Source organism: Phyllobates terribilis, unplaced genomic scaffold (genome assembly GCF_046119375.1).
Source record: "Phyllobates terribilis strain yellow unplaced genomic scaffold, ASM4611937v1 Scaffold_11__3_contigs__length_659146591, whole genome shotgun sequence".
Lineage (NCBI taxonomy): Eukaryota > Metazoa > Chordata > Amphibia > Anura > Dendrobatidae > Phyllobates > Phyllobates terribilis.
This window is the reverse complement of record NW_027362771.1, coordinates 417294328-417316247: the sequence shown is the minus strand read 5'-3', so window position 1 is coordinate 417316247 and position 21920 is coordinate 417294328. Positions and strand designations below refer to the sequence as shown.

Genomic DNA, 21920 nt, shown 5'->3' with positions numbered 1-21920 from the left:
GGCAGCTGGAGATTTGGGAGCTGTGAGGAAGCAAGTGCGATTTGGGTGACACCTTTGAGGACTGGAGTATTTGTGATGTTGAAGTTGATGTGGAGGAGAGCCCACTTAAAGGAGCACTTGATATCCGTTGAAGCACCTGCTGTTTTTGTGCCTCATCTGGAATTTGTAGCGATTGGCGTGGCCGTAAGAAAGGGATCTTATCACGTTGTCCGCTAAAAGAAGTAGACATTTTAGTTTGGCTGGAAGATGGTCTTTCTTCTGCAGATGTTACTGTTGCTTTAACACCTACCCCACGGACACAACCTTTTTTCCCCTTCCCAACACGCCTATTCCCCTTTCCACCAGCAGCAGGCCTTTTTCCACTCATTTTGGTGGTTAACTAATTCACAACTCTGGAGTTGTTTGCACAAAAAAACAATGGATGGTAACCGAGCAGAGCTGAGTGGCCAAACTGTGGTATTAGGCCAAAACTATTGGCTGGGTTAGATGCAGAAAAAAATTATATTCAATTTGCAACCTGATGGAGGTCAGTATAGATGGACTAATACAACAAGTCCCACACACAGCTAGAAGCCCAATATTTTTTCAGAGTTAGATGCAGAAAAAAATATATTCAGTTTGCAACCTGATGGAGGTCAGTATAGATGGACTAATACAACAAGTCCCACACACAGCTAGAAGCCCAAATATTTTTTCAAAGGTACTGTAGATGCAGATAAAAATTATTTTTAATTTGCAACCTGATGGAGGTCAGTATACATGGACTAATAGAGAAAGTCCGACACACTACTAGAAGGCCAAATATTTTTTCAGAGCTAGATGCAGAAAAAAATTATATTCAGTTTGCAACCTGATGGAGGTCTGTATAGATGGATTAATAGAACAAGACCCACACACAGCTAGAAGCCCAATATTTTTTCAGAGGTAGATGCAGAAAAAAATATATTCAGTTTGCAACCTGATGGAGGTCAGTATAGATGGACTAATACAACAAGTCCCACACACAGCTAGAAGCCCAATATTTTTTCAGAGGTAGATGCAGAAAAAAATATATTCAGTTTGCAACCTGATGGAGGTCAGTATAGGTGGACTAATAGAACAAGTCCCACACACTGCTAGAAGGCCAAATATTTTTTCAGAGCTAGATGCAGAAAAAAATTATATTCAGTTTGCAACCTGATGGAGGTCAGTATAGATGGATTAATAGAGCAAGACCCACACACAGCTAGAAGCCCAATATTTTTTCAGAGGTAGATGCAGAAAAAAATATATTCAGTTTGCAACCTGATGGAGGTCAGTATAGATGGACTAATACAACAAGTCCCACACACAGCTAGAAGCCCAATATTTTTTCAGAGGTAGATGCAGAAAAAAATATATTCAGTTTGCAACCTGATGGAGGTCAGTATAGATGGACTAATACAACAAGTCCCACACACAGCTAGAAGCCCAATATTTTTTCAGAGGTAGATGCAGAAAAAAATATATTCAGTTTGCAACCTGATGGAGGTCAGTATAGATGGACTAATACAACAAGTCCCACACACAGCTAGAAGCCCAAATATTTTTTCAGAGGTACTGTAGATGCAGATAAAAATTATTTTTAATTTGCAACCTGATGGAGGTCAGTATACATGGACTAATAGAGAAAGTCCGACACACTACTAGAAGGCCAAATATTTTTTCAGAGCTAGATGCAGAAAAAAATTATATTCAGTTTGCAACCTGATGGAGGTCTGTATAGATGGATTAATAGAACAAGACCCACACACAGCTAGAAGCCCAATATTTTTTCAGAGGTAGATGCAGAAAAAAATATATTCAGTTTGCAACCTGATGGAGGTCAGTATAGATGGACTAATACAACAAGTCCCACACACAGCTAGAAGCCCAATATTTTTTCAGAGGTAGATGCAGAAAAAAATATATTCAGTTTGCAACCTGATGGAGGTCAGTATAGGTGGACTAATAGAACAAGTCCCACACACTGCTAGAAGGCCAAATATTTTTTCAGAGCTAGATGCAGAAAAAAATTATATTCAGTTTGCAACCTGATGGAGGTCAGTATAGATGGATTAATAGAGCAAGACCCACACACAGCTAGAAGCCCAATATTTTTTCAGAGGTAGATGCAGAAAAAAATATATTCAGTTTGCAACCTGATGGAGGTCAGTATAGATGGACTAATACAACAAGTCCCACACACAGCTAGAAGCCCAATATTTTTTCAGAGGTAGATGCAGAAAAAAATATATTCAGTTTGCAACCTGATGGAGGTCAGTATAGATGGACTAATACAACAAGTCCCACACACAGCTAGAAGCCCAATATTTTTTCAGAGGTAGATGCAGAAAAAAATATATTCAGTTTGCAACCTGATGGAGGTCAGTATAGATGGACTAATACAACAAGTCCCACACACAGCTAGAAGCCCAAATATTTTTTCAGAGGTACTGTAGATGCAGATAAAAATTATTTTTAATTTGCAACCTGATGGAGGTCAGTATAGATGGACTAATAGAGAAAGTCCGACACACTACTAGAAGGCCAAATATTTTTTCAGAGCTAGATGCAGAAAAAAATTATATTCAGTTTGCAACCTGATGGAGGTCAGTATAGATGGATTAATAGAACAAGACCCACACACAGCTAGAAGCCCAATATTTTTTCAGAGGTAGATGCAGAAAAAAATATATTCAGTTTGCAACCTGATGGAGGTCAGTATAGATGGACTAATACAACAAGTCCCACACACAGCTAGAAGCCCAATATTTTTTCAGAGGTAGATGCAGAAAAAAATATATTCAGTTTGCAACCTGATGGAGGTCAGTATAGGTGGACTAATAGAACAAGTCCCACACACTGCTAGAAGGCCAAATATTTTTTCAGAGCTAGATGCAGAAAAAAATTATATTCAGTTTGCAACCTGATGGAGGTCAGTATAGATGGATTAATAGAACAAGACCCACACACAGCTAGAAGCCCAATATTTTTTCAGAGGTAGATGCAGAAAAAAATTATATTCAGTTTGCAACCTGATGGAGGTCAGTATAGATGGATTAATAGAACAAGACCCACACACAGCTAGAAGCCCAATATTTTTTCAGAGCTAGATGCAGAAAAAAATTATATTCAGTTTGCAACCTGATGGAGGTCAGTATAGATGGATTAATAGAACAAGACCCACACACAGCTAGAAGCCCAATATTTTTTCAGAGCTAGATGCAGAAAAAAATTAGATTCAGTTTGCAACCTGATGGAGGTCAGTATAGATGGACTAATAGAATGATGCTATGCCCAAAAGATTTTACTTCACTAGGTGCAGTAAAAAAATTGGTATTCTATACACAGGTGGTATATCTTGCAACACAGATAGGCTACTCCACTGACTAACACACTCTGCAATAGGCCAAAAAGGATTAGCTTTGCTAGATTCAGCCAAATGCTGTGAAAAAAACTTGCACAGCACTGGCACAGACCTGCCTGGCAAAAACTGATAGGAACTGATGTAACCTAGTCCTGAAAAGGACTCCACTTACAATTAGTCTTTACTCCCACAACCTATCTATTTAAGAGCACAGACCTGCCTGATAAAAGTCGTAGGAAATGCTGTAACCTAGTCCTTAAAAGGACTGCAATCACAACTATTCCCTACTCCCAAGCTATCTGTATATTTGTGCGAAAATTGGCTTGAAATTAACAAGGTATAGCGCACACAGCAACAGCGGTGCCGTCTAACACGCAGCTGCAGCAGTGAGAAAATGGTGGCGACGGGGAAAATGGCTGGGTCTTATAGGGCAAGGACATGTGACATACACTGCCAATGACACATGCCCTTGCTTGTGTGAAAAAAAGCACTTCGCTCCGTGTGTGCGCTGCTGATAGGCTGACAGATTGCACCTCCCCACTGTAAATGCGGGAAAGAGAAAAAAAAATGGAGATCTTCATTGTTCCTGCAGAGATCCATCCCCTGCCCCTCCCCCCACCCCGCTGTACACTCAAACTGCGTATTAACATTAATTTTCATCATTACTGAGAAAAAATCCAGTTATGATTTTGGTGCACGAACAGTTATCGAACATAACCTCGAACAGCCGAATTTTTCTCAAATTGTTCGTGTTCGCCGAACGGCTCGAACACCGCCCAAAACAGCTCGAATTTGAGATTGGCGAACAGTTCGAGTAGAACAACGCTCATCTCTACTTGTGAAAAGCTGTTTATAATAGCAAGTTCTGCACATTATTTTTCTTCCCTGTGCAATATAGAAGCTACAAATTCTTCTGGATTTATGTGAGAAGATACTGTACCATTTCCATTTAGTTATAAGAAATGTTTGTTGTGTTGGCACCTAAATCTTTATATAATTCAGCTGATCTCAGAAATAGAAATAGATTTGATTTTCTGCTGTAAGTGACATGAATTTGACGTGTTGATTATTTTTTATTTTTCAGATGTAACTAAGTGCAGCATACCGTGAGAAGAGGTCCATATTTCGCAGTTTAGTATTCTTGGATTTGAAATGGCTCAACACATTTAATTGTTGCCACCAAGAATGTGTCAGTTTGTAAGCATAATATCACGTCCCTGTTTGTTGTGTTTGCTGGCATCAGAAGTGTTTCTCCTCCAGGGGGCAGCTTTTCATTTTCCATTATTCTGTTGCATGATGTTGCCCTTTAAACTAGCTAATTTTATGTTTTCACAGATTTTAATTTGTGTAATTATTTCCAATTTAACAAAAAAAAGTGAATTAAAGTACATGTATTATAAATACAGCAACAAAACTGTAAAACACATTATATCCAGGTTCCCATTTTAGCTGTCTTTCTTTATAGACAAGACTAACAGCTTGCAGATACTATTAACTTTGCCAGGGCTTAACGGGTACATCCGTGCATCTTTCTTGCTCACCGCTATACATGTTATGTGCTATTGAAAGACCCTTATGAAACCTGTTTGTACGTTCTTGGTACAAATTTTATGGCAGCTCTTAAATATGCGTCATTGAAAGAATATTCACAGTAACTGTAAAAGAAGCCTTCATATTCAAGAGGAAAATGTAAAAACTGATAAAGGGAATTTCATTAAACCGAATGTTTTCTCAGTGCTAATATTCAGTCTATACTATTTATATAGCACGTTCACTTTTGTATGTAATTGTGTTAATAAAATCCAGAAGCAGTCAGATGGTTGCGTAGTAAACTGATGGATAGCCAGGCCTCATAATTGTAAAATCCCTGTGTTCATATGAAGACTGACCTGCTCCAGTCATTAAAATGAATTTGGAAGAATTTTCCTTCAGTCCTCCTGACAGGATCTGATCCTGTTTTTGTTGCTAGTTATTCTTCTGTCAAGCAGAGCCAGGGTACAACACAATAAAATGCCCATGTACTGTCCCCATTCTTTAAAATGCTGATCAGCCATATGTAAGTGGGAATGTAATGAGAATGACAGCTCCTGTGCTTGCAGAGCGATACACAAAAAAATTGTTATTCTACTTGTAAATGAAGTTTTACATGGCTGATGTGAAGCACAACACAAGCAGATATACATATGCATGTGAACTTGAAGACATTGCTCCAGGCTTTGCGCTGTGAATTCACAATTAGTTGGGGTTGACAGACAACAAACTTGCTGACAGTTTCCAGTAACACCCAGCAGAATAGTGACTACAGCTCTGGACTTCGGGATCATATTTGAGAAACACTGACTGAAAGGGACAGCCATAGAAGTTAGTGAGTATCTTACAATGTATTGTTTTCGTTATGCCCCACAACTGCAACGAAGCTAAAGAAAAGGGGTCCCCATTAGCAAAACCACCCATCAGCTTGACTTCAGGAGACCCAAAGACTGTAAGGGGTTACCAATGGACAACTTCCTAGAGATTAATAATTAGCCTAATAAAAGCTTACGCTTAGTTAGAGCATATGACACATGGTTCCTATTGGGATCTCTGACAGCCACTAACTTTGCTTCATGGTATTTTATTAACCCAAAAAGCTGCTTTTTCTGTTAGTGCTTTCATCTGCCACAATCCTCACATAAGCTAAACGTGGCCATACACATTACACTTAAGTTGGCGAGACCTACCAACCATCTGATATTATCTGGTCAGCTGAGGTCCTTGTGAAAAATAATGTGAACTAGCTCACATGCTAACATTGGGTCCATGTGCTGCCTGCTTTCCACACGGACAAAAAATAAGTTTGTCTGAATGTACTTTTAGGTGTCTGGCAGTGGTTTATTCCCATCTTCCTTTTTTAGCACATACGTGTGCATGTGTACAGAGGAAAGGGAACAGCTGACGCCCAAACGAGTGATCAGCTGACAGCTATTAAAATTGTATGGTCACATTAAGAATTCTGCAAGGTGTGTGGGAGATGCTGTTTAAGGCATACCAGAAGGAATAACCCTTCTTGATGGAAAGTATGTGTCGTAACATTATATACTTACCAGGCAATCTGGGTGTTACCGTAGAGGAGTTCTTTTCTTCCAAGCTAACCATTGTATGCACAATTCTAATAATTAGCCATTCCAGAATGTATTTTCTTGTGAACAATAATGTTGCTATTGTGATAATAGATTTTATTTATTTTATTGCAATTTTTTGTGAAAACATTTTCTTTACATTTGTTCTTCTCTAACGCATCTTTGGCATTTCCAGTGTTTGTAGTTGAAACACATCTCGTATACCGTTGTATTGCTGTTTTTACAAAATGAACACTCCTGATGTATGTTGGAAATTATGGTTATAGATTGTGAAGACGGAAACAGGTCACACAAGTTAATTTACTATATATGTAACAGTTATTAAAAGAAAAACTTATGTAAACATTGGCGTTGATTATAATTACAGTTAATAATTGTGTATGAAGCATATTACATTGATGGAAGTGTTAACGACAGGAGAAAATCCATTATGGTTCAGTAATAAAGACGCAAAAAAATGTATTAACTTGTCGTAGATCTCATGTTGTCTGATAATGGAAACAGTTACTTGTCACTAGCTTAATATTAAATATACATGATGTCTCTGGTTTTTTACATTAGTATGTGTATAATATACAGTACAGACCAAAAGTTTGGACACACCTCCTTTAAAGATTTTTCTGTATTTTCATGACTATGAAAATTGTACATTCACACTGAAGGCATCAAAACTATGAATTAACACGTGGAATTATATAGTTAACAAAAAAGTGTGAAACAACTGAAAATATGTCTTATATTCTAGGTTCTTCAAAGTAGCCACCTTTTGCTTTGATGACTGCTTTGCACACTCTTGGCATTCTCTTGATGAGCTTCAAGAGGTAGTCACCGGAAATGGTCTTCCAACAATCTTGAAGGAGTTCCCAGAGATGCTTAGCACTTGTTGGCCCTTTTGCCTTCACTCTGCGGTCCAGCTCACCACAAACCATCTCGATTGGGTTCAGGTCTGGTGACTGTGGAGGCCAGGTCATCTGGCGTAGCACCCCATCACTCTCCTTCTTGGTCAAATAGCCCTTACACAGCCTGGAGGTGTGTTTGGGGTCATTGTCCTGTTGAAAAATAAATGATGGTCCAACTAAACGCAAACCGGATGGAATAGCATGCCGCTGCAAGATGCTGTGGTATCCATGCTGGTTCAGTATGCCTTCAATTTTGAATAAATCCCCAACAGTGTCACCAGCAAAGCGCCCCAACACCATCACACCTCCTCCTCCATGCTTCACGGTGGGAACCAGGCATGTAGAGTCCATCCGTTCACCTTTTCTGCGTCGCACAAAGACACGGTGGTTGAAACCAAAGATCTCAAATTTGGACTCATCAGACCAAAGCACAGATTTCCACTGGTCTAATGTTCATTCCTTGTGTTCTTTAGCCCAAACAAGTCTCTTCTGCTTGTTGCCTGTCCTTAGCAGTGGTTTCCTAGCAGCTATTTTACCATGAAGGCCTGCTGCACAAAGTCTCCCCTTAACAGTTGTTGAAGAGATGTGTCTGCTGCCAGAACTCTGTGTAGCATTGACCTGGTCTCTAATCTGAGCTGCTGTTAACCTGCGATTTCTGAGGCTGGTGACTCGGATAAACTTATCCTCAGAAGCAGAGGTGACTCTTGGTCTTCCTTTCCTGGGGCGGTCCTCATGTGAGCCAGTTTCTTTGTAGCGCTTGATGGTTTTTGCAACTGCACTTGGGGACACTTTCAAAGTTTTCCCAATTTTTCGCACTGACTGACCTTCATTTCTTAAAGTAATGATGGCCTCTCTTTTTTCTTTACTTAGAATTTGTATTATGGCAAGAAAAAAGCAGCTAACAGTCTATTCAGTAGGACTATCAGCTGTGTATCCACCAGACTTCTGCACAACACAACTGATGGTCCCAACCCCATTTATAAGGCAAGAAATCCCACTTATTAAACCTGACAGGGCACACCTGTGAAGTGAAAACCATTTCCAGTGACTACCTCTTGAAGCTCATCAAGAGAATGCCAAGAGTGTGCAAAGCAGTCATCAAAGTAAAAGGTGGCTACTTTGAAGAACCTAGAATATAAGACATATTTTCAGTTGTTTCACACTTTTTTGTTAACTTTATAATTCCACATGTGTTAATTTATAGTTTTGATGCCTTCAGTGTGAATGTACAATTTTCATAGTCATGAAAATACAGAAAAATCTTTAAATGAGGTGTGTCCAAACTTTTGGTCTGTACTGTATAGTGTATGATATATATATATATATATATATATATATATATATATATATATATATACCAGTACTATGCAAAGGTTGCAAAATAAGAATGCTTTCAACAATTAGCGTGTACTAAAAATAAACTATCTGTTAACAAAATGAAAAGTGAATGAACCAGAGGGAAATCGAATCAAATCAATATTTGGTGTGACTAGCCTTTGCCTTTAAAGTATCAATTCTTTAAGGTACATTTCCATACAGTTTTTGAAGGAGCTTAGCAGGGAGGTTGTTCCAAACTTCTTGGGAGAATTAACCACAGATTATTTTGTGGATGTAGGCTTGCACAAAAGTTTCTCTCTCTTCATGAAATCCCAGCCAGACTTGATGTTGAGTTCTCTGTGCAGGCCATATCATTACTTCCAGGACTGTGTTCTTCCTTCATGTCTCAGCTGTATTCTTCCTTCATGTCTCAGGTCATACTCCATGGCAAGACTGAGTATAGCAACTAGACACAAGGTAGTTCTACTTTATCAGCAAGGTCTTTCTCAGGCTAAAATTTCAAAGCAGACTGGGGTTTCAGGATGTGCTGTTCAAGCTCTTTTGAAGAAGCACCAAGAAATGTTCAACCTTGGGAACCACAGAAGACGTAGTGGTCAGGAAACTCAGTTTGGCAGGTGAAAGACACATCATGCTTACTTTCCTTTGAAATCAGAAGGTGTCCCGCAGTGCAATCAGCTCAGAACTGGCTCAATCAATGGGACTAAGCTACACCCATCTACTGTTAAGAGAAGTTCGGCCAGAAGTGTTCAAGTGAAAGATTGCAGCCAAAATGCAATACAATAGACATGGAAGTAAGGCCAAGCAACTCAACTACGCAAAAAAAAAAAATATGGTGTAGAAAATTGGCAGCATTTGCTCTGGGCTGTTGACCCAAAATGTTAAAATATCAGCAGATACTTATCCACCATGTAATACCATCAGGGAGGCATCTGGGTGACTCCAAATTTATTCTGCAGCAGGACAACAACGTATGAATAAAGAGAAAATTTCAGCTCACCCCTGAGATGTAATCCCAGTCTGGCATGGAGCGCGGCGTCCTCGCTGCTGCACAGCGCCTGGGTCAATGAGGAAGTGAAAATGGATCCAGCTCAACACACCAGGCAATTAATTAAAATTCAACAATCTTTATTGACAAATCCTCTTTGTAGAAAAGACAAAAAATGGACATCTCAGACGACAAAGCATATATGTTTTTCATAGCCAATGTTCAAGAGTTTTTCACTCGAAACGCGTATGGAATTTTTTATACACACCACCCCATAATATATGCTTTGTCATCTGAGATGTCCATTTTTTGTCTTTTCTACAAGTTTTTAAAAGGATTTGCCAATAAAGATTGTTGAATTTTAATTAACTGCCTCGTGTGTTGAGCAGGACAACAACCCCAAACATACAGCTAATGTCATTAAGAACTATCTTCAGTGTAAAGAAGAACAAGGAGTCCTGGAAGAGATGATATAGCCCCCACAAAGACCTGATTTAGGTTATGTTTACACTAGATGTTTTTTCAGTGTTTTTTTATGCAAATTTTCAGCTGCATTTTACAGTACTAGCAAAGTCTATGAGATTTCAGAGATCTCATGCACACACCTTGGTTTTTGTGTCATCAGTATGTTGTGCTTTGCATGTTTTTTTACACAATAGAGCATGTCACTTCTTTTTTTCACCCATTGAAAGTAATGGGCAGTGACAAAAACGCAGGTATCAGGTTTTGCTACGTTATTTGTGCCAAAACCTGATGAAGTTGTTTTGTCACTGAGCTTTATCAGCATGCATAAAGAGACTTATGGACAGTGAAAAAAACGCAGAAAAAAAAGAAGCAAAACCTGCTTTTTGGAGGCAGAAACGTTACTGCCAAGAGATAAGGTTTTGATGCAGAAAAAAAATGCTGAAAAATCGCCTAGTGTGAACATATGCAATATATTCATTATAAAGCAGGAGACATGTATATAAACAATCCCCTACTTTCTATTTATCTTGCATTAAGGCAATGTTAACTTTGTGTCAACCAAACCACTCACATTTGATTGGATATTGGCTTAAAAAAATTCTGCAGGAACCTTTTACAGTAGAAAACTGAATTATAGATAGTACCAAAATGTCAAACATCACACAGTTTGTAAATGTCCATGATATCATTTAACCCATTAATTAGTTTTGGCCCCTGGTTTCATCCTCACAAAAAATTCTGGCTGGTTTACACAACGATGAGCTAATATCTGTGGGAAGATCCCAAAAAGGAGATTTGTGGTTACAACAAAAAGTCTTGCTTCATCAGGAACTCTGTAGATGTATGGAGTCCTTGCATGAAGGGATGCGCCAATGTGAGAAAACTGTGCCTGCAGGATTGAAAAAAGTGCAGTCAACAGTCACGTCTCAATACAGGGAGATAAGTTGTACATTGCAAAATCCTCATCGTTGGTAACAATGGAAAGGGCCTAGTATGAGGGATATACCGTTGCCTTGTGAGCTGTTTTCCCTGGTTTATAGATCAGTAGATCAAATGTATCATCAGACAGTAACAAATAATTTAAATCTGGTTTCCATTAGAAACATTTGTTGTTGTTTTTTTCATTTTGTAATTTAGAAAAAAAATGAATATAGCAGTTGTTAAACTGGCCACTTTAGCAGAGACACCATAGACTGGCACTTACTGTCTTTTATAGCTCATTTTACAGCTTTGCTGTGTAGATTGGGATAATATCAGCAGAAAACAGATGACTTAAAGAAAATCTATTAACGTTTTTTTTTTCTATTTAATCTGAGAATAACGTAATATAGGGAAGGAGTGCCTGATTCCAGGGATGTTTCACTTACTAGGCTTTGTGTTGCTGTTTCAAAACAATCATTATTTCATCAGTGGGAGATTAGCACTACAGGACTACAGCTCAGGTGCAGACCAGTCTGGCTTATCTGTGTAACCCCGCCCCCCACCACTGATATTATTATTATTTGTTTATATAGCAGCATTCATTCCATGGTGCTGTACATAAGAAGGTGTTACATACAAAATACAGATATCACTTACAGTAAATTAACTAACAATGATAGACTGGTACAGGGGGAAGAGGGCCCTGCCCTTGCGGGCTTACGTTCTGCAGGATGGGGAAGGAGACAATAGGTGGGGGGTTGCAGCAGCTCTGATAGTGGTGATGCGGCAGCGTGGTCATTTCAGGTTGTAAGCTTTCTTGAAGAGATGGGTTTTCAGGTTTCGGCTGAACGATCCGAATGTGGCAGATAATCGGACATGTTGAGGCACAGAATTCCAGAGGATGGGGTATATTCAGGAGAAGCTTGGAGGCGATTGGGTGAGGAACGAATAAGTGTGGAAGAGAGGAGGTGGTCTTGGGAGGAGCGGAGATTACGTGAGGGAATATATCGGGAGATTAGTTCAGAGATGTATGGAGGAGAAAGGTTATGGATGGCTTTGTAGGTCAGTGTTAGTAGTTTGAACTGGATACGCTGGGAAATTGGGAGCTAGTGAAGAGATTTGCAATGGGAGTAGCGAGGAGAGAGATGAACTAGTCAGGCAGCAGAGGTGCAAGAGTGTTAGCAGGTAGGCCACAGAGGAGGATATTGCAGTAGTCGATGCGGGAGATGATGAGGGCATGCACAAGCAGTTTAGTAGATAGAGGGTTGAGAAAAGGACGGATTCTGGAAATATTTTTGAGCTGGAGGCGGCGAGGGCTTGGATGTGTGGTTTGAAGGACAGGGCAGAGTCGAGGGTTACACCGAGGCAGCAGATTTCTGGTACAGGGGAAAGAGTGATGTCATTTATTGTGATTAGATGGGGAAGATATGTGAGATGGAGGAAAGATGATGAGTTCAGTTTTGTCCTCATTGAGCTTGAGGAAGCAAGAGGAGAGGGAGAATATGGCTGATAGACACGCTGGGATTCTTGGCCAGAGAGGTAGATCTGGGTGTCATCAGTATACAGGTGGTACTGGAAACCGTGGGAATTTATGAGCGGTCCCAGGCCAAGGGTATAGATGGAGAAGAGTAGGGTAACTAGGACAGAGCCTTGAGGGACTCCAACAGAGAGAGGGTGGGATGAGAAGGTAGTGTGGGAGTGGGAGACGCTAAAAGTGCGGTTGGAAAGGTATGAGGAGATCCAGGATAGGGTAAGTTCTTTGACACCAAAGGAAGAGAGAATCTGTAGTAGGAGGCCGTGGTCAACTGTGTCGAAGGCAGAGGACAGGTCTAGAAGGAGGAGTATGGAGAATTGTCTGTTAGCTTTGGCTGATAAGCAGCTTGCTGACAATTCACAGTGTACACAGGAAGCTGCCAGTCAGGGGTGTGGGCGGGGTCATACACAGAGTACAAGTCTTAGCTCCGCCACATCTACATCAGATAAAACAGGAATTTTTAACTTAAAAATGATCTTGCAATATTTGGTCAAACATTTAATTAAAGGGAATCTGTCACATTTGACCTATCTAAACTATTAATATGGTCATACAGGTTATAGGCTGCTGAGGAGAGTGATACCTGTATGCCTCATATCAGATGCCTTGTTGGTGAGAAATCATCTTTAATCAGTTTATGTAAGTGATCTCTTCCAGGCTATGGGGAGGACGCTGCCTGGGAGATAACTCTGCCTCCAAAGATTATTATACATGAAGTAGTGTTACCAGTGTGATGTGTGATGACCGCTCTCTGCTCTCCTGATCTCACTGCAGAGCTGTGTGTGATTATACCTGACACATCCGCAGGCTCCTCTCACTGCAGAGCTGTGTGTGATTATACCTGACACATCTGCAGGCTCCTCTCACTGCAGAGTTGTGTGTGATTATACCTGACACATCCGCAGGCTCCTCTCACTGCAGAGCTGTGTGTGATTATACCTGACACATCTGCCGGCTCCTCTCACTGCAGAGCTGTGTGTGATTATACCTGACACATCTGCAGGCTCCTCTCACTGCAGAGCTGTGTGTGATTATACCTGACACATCTGCCGGCTCCTCTCACTGCAGAGCTGTGTGTGATTATACCTGACACATCCGCAGGCTCCTCTCACTGCAGAGCTGTGTGTGATTATACCTGACACATCTGCAGGCTCCTCTCACTGCAGAGCTGTGTGTGATTATACCTGACACATCTGCCGGCTCCTCTCACTGCAGAGCTTTGTGTGATTATACCTGACACTTTTGCAGATTCCTCTCAGCTTCCATCTCACAGACAGACAGGGCTGCAATATTGTTACAATTCAGCAGACCTGCAAAAAATTTGTTTGCAAGAAGACAAAGTTCATTTCTCCTGTTCTGTGTTAGTTACATGTCTCACACTGGTATCTCCCCTTCATAGATAAAAAGCCCTGGAGGCAGAGTTATCTTTCAGGCAGCGTCCTCCCCATAGCCTGGAAGAGGCCATTACATAAAGTGATAAAAGATGATTTATCAACAAGGCATCTGATATGACGCATACAGGTAGCACTTTTTTCAGCACTCTATAACCTGTATGCCCATATTAATAGTTTAGATAGGTCAAGTGTGGTGACTGATTCCCTTTAACTAACCCTTATTGTGATGGCTGAAATTGCTTCTCTTTGGTGAGGCTGTGATATACGGTAGTATTAATGTTGTTGCTACTCACAACTGCTTTTCCAGATTTGTGTCGGTCTGGAGTACAGTCGACTCTTTGCGATGATACATTTTGAAAATAACAGATGTCAGCAGTAAGTTGTGCTGAACACAGATGCATATTACACTGCATGTCTCCTCAATGTGGGAAATTCATCACTGCTCACAAAACGTTTATAGAACTCAAGCTGTGTGAGGTTTGCATATATCACATGGATACACAGAGACTGCTATCTAAACTGTAACGGGTCTGGGAGGCGGAACCTCTGAGCAACTATACAAGGGGGCAGTCCTTGTAAGGAAGCGGGTGGCTCCCAGGGAAGACGGGCAGGTAGTCACGGCAAGTGACAGGGACAGTCTCTGGGTAGAAGGGCAGGTAGTCGCGGCAAGTGACAGGGACAGTCTCTGGGTAGAAGGACGGGTACTCACGACAAGTGACAGGGACAGTCTCTGGGTAGAAGGACAGCAGGCAGGTGGCTGGTGAGCGCTCCCAGGTGAGCGGGCGAGAGTCTCTGGACGGGCAGGTGGTCACGGCAAGTGACGGCAGAGCCTCCAGGTAGGCTAGCAGGCAGGTAGCAGGTGAGTGCTCCCAGGTGAGCGGGCGAGAGTCTGGACGGGCAGGTGGTCACGGCAAGTGACGGCAGAGCCTCCAGGTAGGCTAGCAGGCAGGTAGCAGGTGAGTGCTCCCAGGTGAGCAGGCGAGAGTCTCTGGACAGGCAGGTGGTCTCGGCAAGTGACGGCGGAGCCTCCAGGTAGGCTAGCAGGCAGGTAGCAGGTGAGCGCTCCCAGGTGAGCAGGCAAGAGTCTCTGGACAGGCAGGTGGTCACGGCAAGTGACGGCGGAGCCTCCAGGTAGGCTAGCAGCCAGGTAGCAGGTGAGTGCTCCCAGGTGAGCAGGCAAGAGTCTCTGGACAGGCAGGTGGTCTCGGCAAGTGACGGCGGAGCCTCCAGGTAGGCTAGCAGGCAGGTAGCAGGTGAGCGCTCCCAGGTGAGCAGGCAAGAGTCTCTGGACAGGCAGGTGGTCACGGCAAGTGACGGCGTAGCCTCCAGGTAGGCTAGCAGGCAGGTAGCAGATGAGCGCTCCCAGGTGAGCGGGCAGGCTGGTCCATAGACAGACTGACAGGTGTCGGAAGGCAGACCGTTGGACCGCAGGCTTGCAAGCAAGTAAACGGATATCAGGCAGGTATCAAGCAGGAATCTGACAGGTGACTGGCAGGTAACTGGTAACGGGACCTGAGGGCTGAAGCAGAGTGAAGGCTTTGCAACAACATTGCTCGGGCACCTCCATTTTGGAGGAGGTGCCTTATATATGGTGAGGTCCTCCGGCCATTGGCCGGGGACTCCTTAGGACGGCGCGCGCGGCCCCTTTAAGAGAGGGGGAGTGCGCGCGCGCTCCCCCTAAGCACAGTGGCCGGGAAGCAGCAGAGCGGGAGGAGGACGCCGGGCACGGAGTGGAGAGGTGAGGGGAACAGCGTCCCTGCCTAGCAGGAGGCAGGGACGCCGACGCTACAGTACCCCCCCCCCCTTTAGGCCCCCCCTTTTTTAGGCCAGACAGAAATTTATCAAGGATGAGAGGGGCATGGATGTTCTCCGGGGGCTCCCACGTTCTCTCCTCAGGACCAAACCCCTTCCAATCTACCAGAAAAAAGGTTTTTCCTCTTACCCTTTTGGTGGCCAGAATGTTCTCTACCTCAAACTCGTTTTCAGCAGAAACCGGAGCAGGAGACGTACCTGTAGACTTGGAAAAAGAGTTAAGTACCACGGGTTTGAGGAGAGATACATGGAAGGAGTTAGGGATCCGCAAGTTGGCCGGGAGTTTCAATTTATAGGCCACTGGGTTGATTTGTTTGATAACTTCTAGTGGGCCGATGAACCGAGGCCCTAACTTGTAGGAAGGAATCTTGAGCCGGACATACTTGGACGAGAGCCAGACTTTATCTCCAGGACGGAATTGTGGAGGATCCAGGCGTTTTTTGTCAGCGTGTTTTTTCATCCGCTCGGACGACTGAAGGAGTGCGGATCGGGTACTCTCCCAAATGGAGGAAAATTTGCTAACGAGAGATTCCGCAGCCGGATTGTCCACCGAGGTGGAGACGGGAAATGGGATCCGAGGATGCTGACCGAAGACTACAAAAAACGGGGATCTGGAGGAAGATTCGCTCTCGTGATTATTGTAAGAGAATTCGGCCCATGGCAGGAGATCCACCCAGTCTGAATGGTGGGCATTAACGAAGTGCCGGAGGTAACTGGTCAGGATCTGATTGATCCGCTCCACTTGACCATTGGACTGTGGGTGGTATGCGGAGGAGAAGTCCAGGGTGACGTCTAGTAGCTTACATGTGGCTCTCCAGAAGCGTGAGGTGAACTGAACCCCACGATCCGACACGATGTGGAGGGGCAGGCCATGGAGACAAAGATGTGGCGGATAAAGTCTTTAGCCAGCTCGGGTGCAGACGGGAGGCCTGGCAGGGGAATGAAATGAGCCATTTTGGAAAAGCGGTCAGCGACCACCCAAATGACCGTACAACCGGCAGAGACAGGGAGATCTGTTATGAAGTCCATAGCTATATGCTGCCAGGGGGCAGCAGGTACTGGAAGAGGAAGGAGGCGACCGGCTGGCAGGTGTCTCGGAACCTTATTGCGGGCACAGGACACACAGGCAGAAACAAAGTCTATTATGTCCTTGTGCAGGGTAGGCCACCAGTAGTGCCGGGTGATAAGCTGGATGGTCTTTTTCTGACCGGCATGGCCAGCAAGCTTAGACGAGTGACCCCAGTGTAGGATCTTCTCCCGATCAGGTACCGTTACGAACGTCTTACCGGGAGGGAGACGATTTAGACTCACGGGGGCCACCTGCATTACTCTGGCGGGATCGATGATGTGTTTAGGTTCCTCCTCAAGATCAGACACCAGGAAGGATCGGGACAAGGCGTCAGCTTTGATGTTTTTGTCAGCCGGGCGAAAATGAAGAACAAAATCAAAGCGAGCAAAAAACAAGGACCACAAGGACGGGTGCTCACGGCAAGTGACAGGGACAGTCTCTGGGTAGAAGGACAGCAGGCAGGTGGCTGGTGAGCGCTCCCAGGTGAGCGGGCGAGAGTCTCTGGACGGGCAGGTGGTCACGGCAAGTGACGGCAGAGCCTCCAGGTAGGCTAGCAGGCAGGTAGCAGGTGAGTGCTCCCAGGTGAGCAGGCGAGAGTCTCTGGACAGGCAGGTGGTCACGGCAAGTGACGGTGGAGCCTCCAGGTTGGCTAGCAGGCAGGTAGCAGGTGAGCGCTCCCAGGTGAGCAGGCAAGAGTCTCTGGACAGGCAGGTGGTCTCGGCAAGTGACGGCGGAGCCTCCAGGTAGGCTAGCAGGCAGGTAGCAGGTGAGCGCTCCCAGGTGAGCAGGCAAGAGTCTCTGGACAGGCAGGTGGTCACGGCAAGTGACGGCGGAGCCTCCAGGTAGGCTAGCAGGCAGGTAGCAGATGAGCGCTCCCAGGTGAGCGGGCAGGCTGGTCTATAGACAGACTGACAGGTGTCGGAAGGCAGACCGTCGGACCGCAGGCTTGCAAGCAAGTAAACGGATATCAGGCAGGTATCAAGCAGGAATCTGACAGGTGACTGGCAGGTAACTGGTAACGGGACCTGAGGGCTGAAGCAGAGTGAAGGCTTTGCAACAACATTGCTCGGGCACCTCCATTTTGGAGGAGGTGCCTTATATATGGTGAGGTCCTCCGGCCATTGGCCGGGGACTCCTTAGGACGGCGCGCGCGGCCCCTTTAAGAGAGGGGGAGCGCGCGCGCCCTAAGCACAGTGGCCGGGAAGCAGCGCGCGCTGCCAGCAGAGCGGGAGGAGGACGCCGGGCACGGAGTGGAGAGGTGAGGGGAACAGCGTCCCTGCCCAGCAGGAGGCAGGGACGCCGACGCTACATAAACATTGTATGGATATACCGAGACTGCTGTCTAAACATCACATAGGAGACACCGAGACTGCTGTATATACTTTACAGAGGAGACCCCGAGGCTGCTGTATATACATCACATAGGAGACACTGAAACTGCTGTATATACCTCACATAGGAGACACCGAGACTACTGTATATACATCACATAGGAGACACCGAGACTATTTTATATACATCACATAGGAGACAACGAGACTGCTGTATATACATCACGTAGGCAACGAGACTGCTGTATATACATTACATAGGAGACAGACTGCTGTATATAGATCACGTAGGAGACACTGGGACTGGTGTATATGCTGCACATAGGAGACACTATACAGCACAAAGGACTTCTGTATGAATTACATAGATGCTATAACAGCTCCCTTCATTAACTCCGCCCACAAAAATCCTTCATTGTGTGCGCCGCAGTGTTCAGTAGGGAAGGGTGCGTGCACGTGCTTCAAAGTCTGGGGAGGAATTACATGGCCGGCAAAACGGGGCTGGCGGCCCAAGCACTGCTGTCCCCGGGAATCCACCTGGGAGCCAGAGGAAAAACATTGGGGGCCGGAGGTTCCCCACACCTGTTTTATGTAATGGTTGCCATAGATGGTGCAGTGATTTTTGGGCATGATGCTGCCTCAAGAGCAGGTGAAAATTTTAACATTCTAATACAATGGCAGAGTTTAGAGATCACTCTGATTCTGGCCAGTTAACCCTTATGATGCCACAGTCAATACTTTTTTTGTATCACCACAATTACACCAACGTACACAAAACAAAGTTAACATAGGATTTACACCACACCTTGAATGTTGTAAAAACATGGGTCGATTTGCTGAATAAGTTATTCAATAAACCCACTATAAATAAATAGCTCTAATGCAGCTACATAGATCACTTAAGGAATGTGAAGATGAAAAAAAAAAGCTGCATCCATAGGGGAAAATAGTTTCAAGTATACAGCTCTGGCAAAAATGAAGAGACCACTGTAAAATTTTCAGTTTCTCTGATTTTTCTCTTTCTAAGTATATTTTTTGAGTAAAATGTACATTGTTGTTTTAGTCTATAAACTACTGACAACATGTCTCCAAAATTCAAATCTAAAAATTTTGTATTTATTTGCAGCAAATGATAAAGCGTCAAAATACTAAAAAAGAAACAGTGCTTTCAGACCTCAAATTACTCATGTTTTAAATGTGAAATCAATATTTGTCAATATTTGGTGGACTAACCATGATTTTTAATCACAGCTTTCATTTGTCTTGGAATGCTTTCCACCAGTCTTTCCATGCTTTCCAGTAGAAAACTGTTCAGTGATCTCTTAATTTTTAACAGAGCTGTATGTAGCTAGTATTTTAAGTACCTCAATGAAGCTATACAGAGACTGCCAGTGTATACAGTCATGGCCAAAAGTGTTGGCATCCTTGAAATTGTTCCAGATAATGATGTATTTCTCCCAGAAAATGATTGCAATTACAAATGTTTTATTATACACATGTTTATTTTTTATGTGTATTGGAACAACACAAAAAAAAGGCAAATTGGACATCATTTCACACAAAACCCCAAAAATGGGCCAGACAAAATTGTTGACACCTTTCCAGAATTGTGGGCAACAACTTTGTTTCAAGCATGTGATAGTTGTTCTAACTCATCTGTGGCAAGTAACAGGTGTGGACAATATGAAAATCACACCTGAAATAAGATAAAAAGGTAAACGTTTAATCAATCTTTGCATTGTGTGTTCCACACTAAGCACGAAGAACAGAAAAGAAGAGAACTGTCTGAGGACTTGAGGACCAAAATTGTTGAAAAATATCAACAATATCAAGGTTACAAGTCCATCTCCAGAGATCTTGATGTTCCTTTTTCTACGGTGGGCAACATAATCAAGAAGTTTACAACCCATGGCACTGTAGCTAATCTCCCTGGACGTGGACAGCAGAGACAAAATTCATGAAAGGTTGTAATGCAGGATAGTCTGGATGGTGGGTAAGCTGCCCCAATCAAGTTCCAAAGAAATTCAACCTGTCCTGCAGTCTCAGGGTGCATCAGTGTCAGCGTGAACTATCTGTCATTTGAATGAAATTAAACGCTATGGCAGGAGACCTGGGAGGACCCCACTGTTGAGACAGAGACATAAAAAAGCTAGACTGCAGTTTGCCAACTGTACGCGAGTAAAGCCCCCGTCACACTAAGCGAGATCGCTAGCGAGATCGCTGCTGAGTCACAAGTTTTGTGACGCAACAGCGACCTCAGTAGCGATCTCGCTACATTTGACACTTAGCAGCGACCAGGCCCCTGCTGTGAGATCGCTGGTCGCGTCGGAATGGTCTGGACATTTCTTTGATCGTTGAGGTCCCGCTGGGTAGCATGCATCGCTGTGTTTGACACCTTACCAACGACCTTGTTGACGACTCAGACACAGAAACACATAGGCGTGCATCGTTATACAGATCGCCGCATCGTTATACAGATCGTTACGGGTCACCTGCATCGTTGCTGCATCGTTGCTGCGTCGTTGGGAAGATCTGACTGTTTGTCATCTTACCAGCGACCACATAGCGACGCAGCAACGATCCCTGACAGATCGTATCGTTGTCAGGATCGCTGTAGTGTCGCTTAGTGTGACGGGGCCTTAAGCCCAAATCCTTCTGGTAAAGTGTCCTGTGGACAGATGAGACCAAGATAGAGCTTCTTGTTAAAGCACATCATTCTACTGTTTACCGAAAACAGAATGAGGCCTGCAAAGAAAAGAACACTATCTAAAGTCAAATACGGTGGAGGTTCAAAGATATTTTGGGGTTGTTTTGCTGCCTCTGTCACTGGGTGCCTTGACTGTGTACAAGGCATCATGAAATCTGAAGATTACAAAAGGATTTTGGGTCGCAATTTAGTGCCCAGTGTCAGAAAGTTGGGTTTCTGTCCTAGGTCACGAGTCTTCAAGCAGGACAGTGACCACAAACATAGTTCAAGAAGCACCCAGAAATGGATGGAAACAAAGCGCTGGAGAGTTCTGAAGTGGCCAGCAACGAGTCCGGATCTAAATCCCATTAAACACATGTGGAGTGATCTTAAAATTGCTAATGGGAGAAAGCGCCCTTCAAATAAGAGAGTCCTGGAGCAGTTTGCAAAAGAAAAGTGGTCCAAAATTCCAGTTGAGAGGTGTAACAAGCTTGTTGATGGTTATAAGAAGCGATTGATTGCAGTTATTTATTCCAAAGGGTGTACAACCAAATATTAAGTTGGGGGGCCTTTTTTTATAATTTTTTTTGTGTTCCAATATACACAAAGGAAATAAACATGTGTATAACAAAACATATAATTGAAGTAATTTTCTGGGAGAAATACTTAATTTTCTGGAACAATTGCAAGGGTGCCAATACTTTCGGCCATGACTGTATGTTTTGGGAGGCAATTTTCTATTTGCAAAGTATATCATTATTAACATACCCTGCATTTAACATATGTAAAGGCATAATTGCCACAAAGGGAAAAAAAAAACATTTTTTCCTGAAGCTATTTAATTTAATTGTTTAATGAGTCAAATTCAACACTTACTCTGAATAAACTACTAATTACCATCTTGGTAAAAAGAGGATGTTTCTGACTGCTCAGATTACTGCTGCCTACTGTAGTCTATGGAGGGGGGAGCAGAGTTAAAATCAGAGTGGAAGTGAGATAC

At 43.4% G+C, this 21920-nt stretch overlaps 2 protein-coding genes across 7 annotated transcripts in view; one reads left to right on the top strand and one right to left on the bottom strand.

Moving 5' to 3' along the window:
• The window catches only part of HDGFL3 (HDGF like 3), an 87935-nt gene extending 80987 nt beyond the window's left edge, over positions 1 to 6948 (top strand). For all 3 annotated transcript variants that reach the window (XM_073653121.1, XM_073653120.1, XM_073653119.1), the window contains one exon: positions 4452 to 6948. In XM_073653121.1, coding sequence (XP_073509222.1) covers positions 4452 to 4457 — 6 coding nt within the window. In that variant the 3' untranslated portion in view covers positions 4458 to 6948. The remainder of the gene's footprint in view (positions 1 to 4451) is intronic.
• A 1799-nt stretch (positions 6949 to 8747) lies between these two features.
• Positions 8748 to 21920, bottom strand: part of TM6SF1 (transmembrane 6 superfamily member 1) — a 138397-nt gene continuing 125224 nt past the window's right edge. For 2 of the 4 annotated variants that reach the window (XM_073653117.1, XM_073653116.1), the window contains exon 10: positions 8748 to 11062. In XM_073653117.1, coding sequence (XP_073509218.1) covers positions 10871 to 11062 — 192 coding nt within the window. In that variant the 3' untranslated portion in view covers positions 8748 to 10870. The remainder of the gene's footprint in view (positions 11063 to 21920) is intronic. The other 2 variants (XR_012251294.1, XM_073653118.1) reach the window with 2 other exon arrangements.